Source organism: Mus pahari, chromosome 7 (assembly GCF_900095145.1).
Source record: "Mus pahari chromosome 7, PAHARI_EIJ_v1.1, whole genome shotgun sequence".
Taxonomy (NCBI): Eukaryota; Metazoa; Chordata; class Mammalia; order Rodentia; family Muridae; genus Mus; species Mus pahari.
The window spans coordinates 110,030,626-110,039,067 of NC_034596.1; the positions used below are offsets into that span (position 1 = coordinate 110,030,626).

General features: G+C 38.0%; 1 protein-coding gene across 1 annotated transcript in view; it reads left to right on the forward strand.

The window, feature by feature from the left end:
* The window catches only part of Ncapg2 (non-SMC condensin II complex subunit G2), a 54,536-nt gene that overhangs the window by 39,060 nt on the left and 7,034 nt on the right, over positions 1-8,442 (forward strand). Inside the window, exons 24-26 of the mRNA XM_021202372.2 lie at positions 1,618-1,721; positions 4,602-4,702; positions 6,287-6,386. Coding sequence (XP_021058031.1) covers positions 1,618-1,721; positions 4,602-4,702; positions 6,287-6,386 — 305 coding nt within the window. The remainder of the gene's footprint in view (positions 1-1,617; positions 1,722-4,601; positions 4,703-6,286; positions 6,387-8,442) is intronic.

The window sequence follows — 8,442 nt, forward strand, 5'->3', positions numbered from 1 at the left end:
AATACAGTTTCCTTTTATGTCCTATTTTTGACTGTCCTCTTAGAATATATGTTTTCCATAGTGTTTCACAGAGTCTGCTTTATTAATTTTGTAGGCAACCTAGCTTTCTCAGGCTTCATGTTTGTATAGGAATTCTGTTTTTAGATTTCACTTCTGACCTGTCTTCATAGTTAAGGTGTTGTAAGTATCATATAAGTAATTTATAAAACCCCATTCCTGACAAGTGTCTTCATTTGGGATGCTTATAGTTTATCTGATGTTAAGAAAGCTACTGATCTATTTCTTCTTAAAGCTAATCACATCAGCATTTAAGACAGGTAAGACAGGGACTCACACTTTAGGTCACCTTGACTTAGAACTCATGATCAACCCCTGCCTCACCCTCCACAGTGCTGGGTCACAGGCATAAGCCACCATGCCTAGCTTTTTCTACTGATACAGTTTATCTTTTCTATGGATTGGAGCAGTGTTTCTCAACCTGTGGGCCACAATCCCTTTGGGAGTGTTGAGTAACCCTTTCACAGGGATCACCAAGACCATTGAAATAGGTATTTACATTATGATTCATAACAGTAGCAAAATTACAGTTAGGAAGTAGCAATGAAAATAATTTCTTTGGTTGGGGGATCACCACAACATGTGGAACTAGGCAGCCCTAGGAAGGTTGAGGACCACTGGTCTAGGGGTTTTCATGTTTGTCAGTTCATCACAGTGCCTTCATGAATTCACTTACCTTATACTTCGTAGGACTCTCCTAGTTATTGTCTCCCTACTAGAACTTCCTTTCCATCTTTGCTGTGGTCAGATGTTTTGTTTGGACATAGGCTAAAAAGTATTATTGTATTTTACATTATTTTTATTTCAATCAGTAGTACTTTCTCTCAGTGTGTCATAAATGTATGCTCAACACTTAGGTTGGTGGGTGCTAAACCTTATAATTTAATGTAGTGTCCCCAAGACAGCAAGACTTAGGCAAAAGACAGGGAGGGAGAGATGGGCATGTTCATACTTTGGTGATTATAGAAAAAAACAGACATAAGCCTCCTCTGGGAATGGGAATTACAAATTACTTCAGAAACTGTTTACATGAGGAATTTACTCATAAACGGTGAATGACCTGTCAACCCTCATATGGTTGTCCAAGGTGTGTCCTATGAGGATCCATCACATTAGTTACAGGTATGTTCTGTCAAGTAAGTGGGCAGAGGCCAGGCCTGCTGCTCTACATCTTGTAACTCACAGCCAGGGCAATATATCCCTACCCTGTCCATTGTACAACAGGGAAACTTTAGACCAAAACACCAGCATTCTGAAAAACAGAGAGATTCTAATTTGAGCTGAGAAGGAGAACTGGTTAAAGTGGCTTAGCATAAAGTATATTGTTTATAGAAGATGATACCAAGTTAAGTAAAGACCATTTGATAAAGGGCTTGCTAAGTGATATATCCTTTATTTCTGTTTCACTGAGTAAAATGTCCTTGGGTAAAATACTGTAGTGAATAAAGCTTGTTCTTTGAGTTTCTGGAATGCTTTTGTCAGGTAGAAGAAACTCAGATCAATGTGAACCAAGTTGTCAGTCCAGGCCACTTATAATATACTGATCTGAAACATTTCTAGGTTTCTGATATAGAAGAGCTGACCTCACCACAATATCTTCATGACCTTCCTCCATTTTCAAGGTGTTTAGTGGGAGTAATAATGAAGTCTTCGGATGCAGTCAGGTAATTGTCTTCTCTCTCTGATCTTGGCACAGCCCTTTATATAATTGTTCCCAGTGCCTTGTGCTCTATTACCTTTTACTCTCAGTTTTTAAAGGTATTTTTACCCCCTTAAGAAAAATAGTTTGAGCTATGCTAATCACAACTAAATTCTGGTAGAAGGGGGAAAAATGTGTGTTCCAAAATGCTTCTTTCTAGGTGGTGGCAGCACAGGTCTTTAATCCCCACACTTGCAGCAAAGGCAGTTGGCTCTCTGTGAGTTTGAGGCCAGCCTGGTCTACAGAGCAGGTTCCAGGACAGCCAGAGCTACACAGAGAAAAACCTGTCTTGAAAAACAAACAAACAAACAAAACAAAAAACTTCTGTGTTTTTTGCTTCTTTGTTGCTTTAATAAAATACTAACCAAAATCAGCTTGAAGGGGAAAGGATTTATTTAGCTTTCAGGTTATATAGTCTATGATGGAGCTATCACGGAGAAAAGACAAAACAGGAACTGAAAACAGACCATTTAGGTGCTCTGCTCACTGACTTGTTCTCGGACTTGTTCAGCTTGCTTGCCCATACAACTCAGGATCACCTGTCCTAGGGTGGCACCTCCCACAGTGGGCTTGGCCCTCCAACATCAATTTTAATCAAGAATATATATCATAGACATGCCCACAGGTCAGTCTGGTGGAAGTATTTTCTCAATTCAGGTTCTGTCTTTCCAGGTGACTCTAGTTTGTGCTATGTTGACAAAAGCTAAAGTAGCAAAGTTCACCCATTGTCATTTTGACTTACATATCACTATTAAACCATGGCCTTTCCTTTCATGTTAATATCATAATATAAAACATTGTATAACTTTAAAAGTATCAGTGTAAAAGTCCCATGGTATTTAAAAATGTCAATACTTTAAAAAGAAAGAAAGAAGAAAGAAACAAACAAACTGAACTTTCAAAGTAGCGTTTCTTTAACTGTGAGCTCCTGAAAAACAAAAAAACAACTTATTTTTTTGTTATTACAAAAGGGAAGAAGCAGTGCATAAAAATAGTAACACTTAAGCAAAGACTGTCAGTGTAGCTTTAAATTATTTGGAATTCATGTAAGATCTACTGGGCTCGGGCTGGTGAGATGGCTCAGTGGGTAAGAGCACCCACTGCTCTTCCAAAGGTCATGAGTTCGAATCCCAGCAACCATGTGGTGGTTCACAACCATCTGTAATGAGATCTGACTCCCTTTTCTGAGTGTCTGAAGACAGCTACAGTGTACTTACATATAATAAATAAATAAATCTTTAAAAAAAAAAAAAAAGATCTACTGGGTTCTGAATACCCCACACAGCTTGTCTAGTAGACTCAAGCTGGCTCTTTGTAATACCTGATCCAACTCCCCCCTCCCCGGAAAAGACCCCCAACTTCTATGTGCTGACCCTGTGGAAGAACTTTCCAGATAGCACCTCAGTGATGCTAGTCTCTTATTAATCACAGCTGATTCTTCAGCTCCAGCTAACTAGCATCATTTGTTTCAGTAACACAAAAGCTTTCATTTCCATAGATTATTAATTTAAATCATATAAACAACCCTATTAGAAATCATGCTTTTGTCAGGTGGTGGTGCACATCTTTAATCCTAGCACTTGGGAGGCAGAGACAGGCGCATTTCTGAGTTCGAGGCCAGCCTGGTCTACAAAGTGAGTTCTAGGATAGCCAGGACTATACAGAGAAACCCTGTCTCAAAAAATACCAGAGATAGATAGATAGATAGATAGATAGATAGATAGATAGATAGATAGATAGATAGATAGATAGATAGATAGATAGATATGCTTTCCTCTGAAACTTCACAAACAGGTCTCCATTTGTATCTTTTTTCAACATCTCTCTCTTTCCAGAACAGCTCAGTATGCTGAACACTCAGTGGCCTCTCTAGTTCAAAGCTCCAAAATCCTTCCACAACCCTCTCTCAAAGCAATGTGGTCATGTCCATCACAGCAGTGTTCCACTCTTTGGTATCACTTTTTGCCCTAGTTTGCTTCTCTGTTATTCTGATAAAACACTAAACAAAAACAGTGTGAGAAGGAAAGGGTTTATCTGGCTTATGTATCTGGTTACATTCAATCATTTAAAGAAGCCGCAGTAGGAACTTGGAAGCAGGAATTAAAGCAGGGACCATGGAGAAATGCTTGCCTGCCAGCTTGCTGTCTCCATGGCTTGCTTAGTTTGCTTTCTTACATAACCAGGTCTGCCTACCCAGAGGTTGCTCCACCCACAAAAGGCTGGGTCCTCCTGCATCAATCTTTAATCAAGAAAATGTACCATAGACTTGCCCAGAGGCCAGTGTGATTGAGGCAGTTCTCAATTGAAGTTCCCTCTTCATGGGTTACTCTACTTTGTTTCAACATAACAAGAACTTAACCAGCACACTGTATTTTCAGAAGACCGCAGATAAAGTATCAGTGCAGTTTTTGTTCAACATTCATTCAGCTGTAACTTGGCTCCACAGCCCATTTATCCCTTGACTGGGATTCTAGGCACAGGGGACTGACAATACGGAGGGATTTGTTTTTCCAACTTTGAATGTATAGTGTGAAATTGTGTCATTTTGAGAGCTGTGGATTGCCTTTCAGTAGCACACTAAATATCTCTTAATGTACATTTGAATTATAGAAGATAACCAATGTTTTTAAAGGCCATAGTTTTCCTCTTCTCCTTCTATGCATACCATGTGGTTATAACATTTCATCTTCAAGAACTAACATAATACACACAGGGGAGGACCTCTGGCATTTTCCCATGTTACCTGAAAAGTGGTGGTTATGATTATGGGTGAACTTTGTCCATGTTTATTTTTCTATAAAATATTAGGATGTGAAATAATTTCACATGTTTGCTGCTTTTATAGGTCATTTTTGGATGAACTAAAGACATGTGTAACTTCTGGTGATATTGAAGGCATTGTGTGCCTCACAGCTGTTCTGCATATTATTTTGGTTATTAACAAAGGTTGGTTACATTATTTTTCCTTTGTCTGGTGGACATAACTGATAATGTTCTTATTTGCTCTTAATGTTAGAGATGTTTGGGAATTTGGCCTCTGCTTCACCTCCCCTCTGCCAGGATAGGCTTCTCACAGCCTTTTCAGCCTTGTTCCCTAGTGCTATGTAAATACAGTCTGGTCCACTGGGCCTCTCTTTGTATAAGCGTACCCGTTCTGCTCCTGTCTACCTTTTACTTGAACTGCTGGATGCAGGTAACTATCGGTCTACTTCAGACTTGGATCTCTCCCTTCTTCCTTTCCCTTTTTCCCTTTCTTCCCTACCTCCTTTCCTTCTTTAACCTTTCCTCTCCCTCTTGCCTTCCATAGGCTAGATAGGTGCTCTGTCACTGAGCTATGACACCAACTCCCCTTTTAATTTTGAGACTGGGTCTCAATAACTAGGCTGGCCTTGAACTCACTTTAACTCAGGCAGACCTTGAACTTGTTGTTTTTCTGCCTTACCACTGTTTCTTTCTGCCTTACTCTTGCTAATAGCTGGCCCAACTCCAAATTGAATTGCTATTGATTTTGCCCAGTGTTACTCATGTCTAAAAATCTGGGTGAACTTGGTAGCACAGGTCTGTAGGCCTAGCTACTTAGGAAGCTGACGCAGGAAGTTTGGGGCAATATTATTGAAATCCAGTCTCAAAAATAGTTCTAAAATGTATTTTTTATAAACAATGGACATGTTGGCGTTATGCCTCTTGAATACTTAACCATTAGAAGTAGTACTGGAAAAATAATTGGCAATACCTGTAATATATCAGCCTCAGTGTGAAGTACAGTGGCATTCTCGTTGGCTGACTATATTCAGGTTTCCGTATTTTTGGTAAAGTTTTACTGGTGTTAAAATGTCTTTCAACTCTAATACTTTACAGGACATGAACTGGAATATCTGCCACATCTGGAAAGAATTACGGTGACTGAATACCTTTTACCCACATATCTGGGACAAGAATTCTTTCAGATTTGGAAGTTCATAGTGGCCTTTTTTTTTTTCCTATGCAAAATATACTTGTTGAAAAACCCTTGAATTGAAAATTTTAAATCTGAAATACTTCAAAATCTGAAACATATAAGCGGAACAAAAAATATATAAGTGGAACAAAAAGTCTTGAATTTTCAGATGTTGCAGCTTATAGATTTTGGAGTTAAGGTGTTCAGTCTATTATGTTTCTTTAAAAAGTTTGTTAGCCAGTTTGGGCACTAAAAAGGCTTGTCTGAGGGACTTCACCTGATTGAGATGCACAGAGCACTTGTGTTCTGAGGAGCAAAGGACATTCCTCGTGAGGAGGTGTAAGCATGGATATTGGGTGCTGAGCACCTGTCAGTTCAATAAGCAGTTGGTGAATGTGATTTGTGCTGGTTTTCATTCCTTTCTGGTAATTGCATTATCACTCATAGCAGATGTACTCTCATAGCATCTCTGTGGAAGGCATAATTATTCTGCAGTCAGCCAGGGTTAACTTGTAAAACTGATCCCATGTGCACAGCCGAGTATATGTACTGATGTTGAGATCTTTTGCTTTTTCAATGCAATCTTCTTACAGGTAAACATATAAGTGCAAAGGTGAAGGAAGTTGCAGCAGCTGTAAACAGAAAGCTGAAGACCTTTATGGAGATCACTTTGGAAGAGGATAGCCTTGAAAGGTAAATATGAGACTTAACTCCAGCTGAGAACTAGGCATGTTTGGGATTGTTCTTTTATTCAGTTTGTTGGAGCCACATCGAATAGAAGCTGGATATAGGATGCAGATTGTGGTCGTTTGAATGAGAATGGCCCTCATAGTTCATGTGTTTGAATGCTTGGTGCCCAGTTGGTAGAACTGTTTGGAAAGAATGAAGAGGTGTCCCACTGTCTGTGGACTTTGAGGTTCCAAGCCATTTCCAGTCTGCCCGTGTTGTGGATCATATGTAAGCTCTCAGCCTCTGCTCCAGTGCCATGCCTGCTGCTTTTAGCTCTTGCCATTATAGACTATGACTCTCTGGAACTAATAGCCCCCAAATTAAAAGCTTTCTTTTATAGTTTTAAAAGTTTCTTTTATAGTTTCATGGTATTTTCTTGAGGCAATAGAACGGTGACTAAGACAGATGTTTCTGTTTGGGGTACTAATGCTTTTCAGAAACAGAAGAAAACAAGCATATGTAAAGTTTTGCTATAGAAAAAAAAGAACATTTACTTCAACTCATGATTTTCAAATGAGACATTGTTTTGGGTGTTTTGCTTTATTTGAAAACCACAGGTATTTCCCATGTATAAATGCAGGTACTTCTGGGAGTGTCAAGGTTCGTTCATAGCCCTTGGTGATATTATAGACCAGAGAAGACCACTCAGATAGTTTATAGCCAATTGAAAGTCTATTCCAGCCAGCTGGGACTGTACTCAGTTATTTGGGACCCGGGTGTAAAAAACAAGCATTTAGAGTAAGGGGTTTTTAAAGAAATAGAACCACATCCTGGTATCTTCCTTTACAACTTCAGGGGGAGGTCATCCCTGCACAAACAAGAAGTTTGACAGAACCTAAGTTAGTTGGGACATTTTGACCTTGGGTTCCTTGTTATGTCTTCTTCAGTGTCTTTGGTGCCTCAAAATTTTTATTATACAAGTCTTTCACTTCCTTAGATTTATTCCAAAGATTTTTTTTTGTTTTATTTTGTTATGCTTTTGAGGCTATTGTGAGTAGATTTGTTTTCTACTTTTTTATTGGTATGCTTGTTGACATGTAGGAAGGCTAATGATTTTTGTGTATCAATCTGTATTCCACTACTATGCAGAATGTATTTATTAGCTGTAGGAATTTTATGGTATGCTTTTTGGGTCTTTTATATAGAGAACCATATCATCTACAAAAACGGATATTTTTACTTCTCTTTTTTTCTATTTGTGTCTCCACTATCTCCTTCATTTGTCTTACTGCTCTAGCTAAAACTTCAAGCACTGTATTGAACAAGGGTAGAGAGCTTTTTGAAAATTACCTTCATTTAGATAACACACACACACATGCACGTGTGCTCCCCCATATCTCTAGATCCTTCAGGACTTTTTTTTTTTTTTTTTTTAATTATGAATGCTCTTGGATTTTGTTAAAGATCTTTTTCTGTATCCAATGAAATGGTCATATAATGGAGTTTATGTGGTGGATTGAATTTACTGATTTGTACATGCTGACCTATTCTTGCCTCTCCAGGATGATGCTAACTTGATCATGATTAGTAATCTTTTTGATGTGTTTTTCAATTAAATTTGTAAATATTTTATTGAGAATTTTTGCATCCATATTCATCAGAGTGCTTGATTTCTTTTTGTTGGATCTTTGTCTGGTTTTGGTATCAGAGTATTACTGGCTCCATAAAAAGGATTTATTTTCTTTATCTTGATTTAATTTTGGTAGTCATACATATGTTGAAGTTTATCCATTTCTTTTAGATGTTTTACTTTAATTGAATATAGGCTTTTAAATTTTTAAATTTTAATGTTTGTTCTCTTGAATTTTCTTGGTTTCTGCTGTAATGCTTCTCTTTTCATCTGGTTTTATTTATTTGGATCATTTTTCTCTGTTTTGGTTAGTTTGACTAAAGTTAATCTTACTACTCTATTTAAAGAACCAACTCATTATATTGTTTTGTCTGTTTCTTCCTCTTTCTTTCCTTCCTTCCTTCCTTCCTTCCTTCCTTCCTTCCTTCCTTCTTTTTTTTTTTTTTTTTT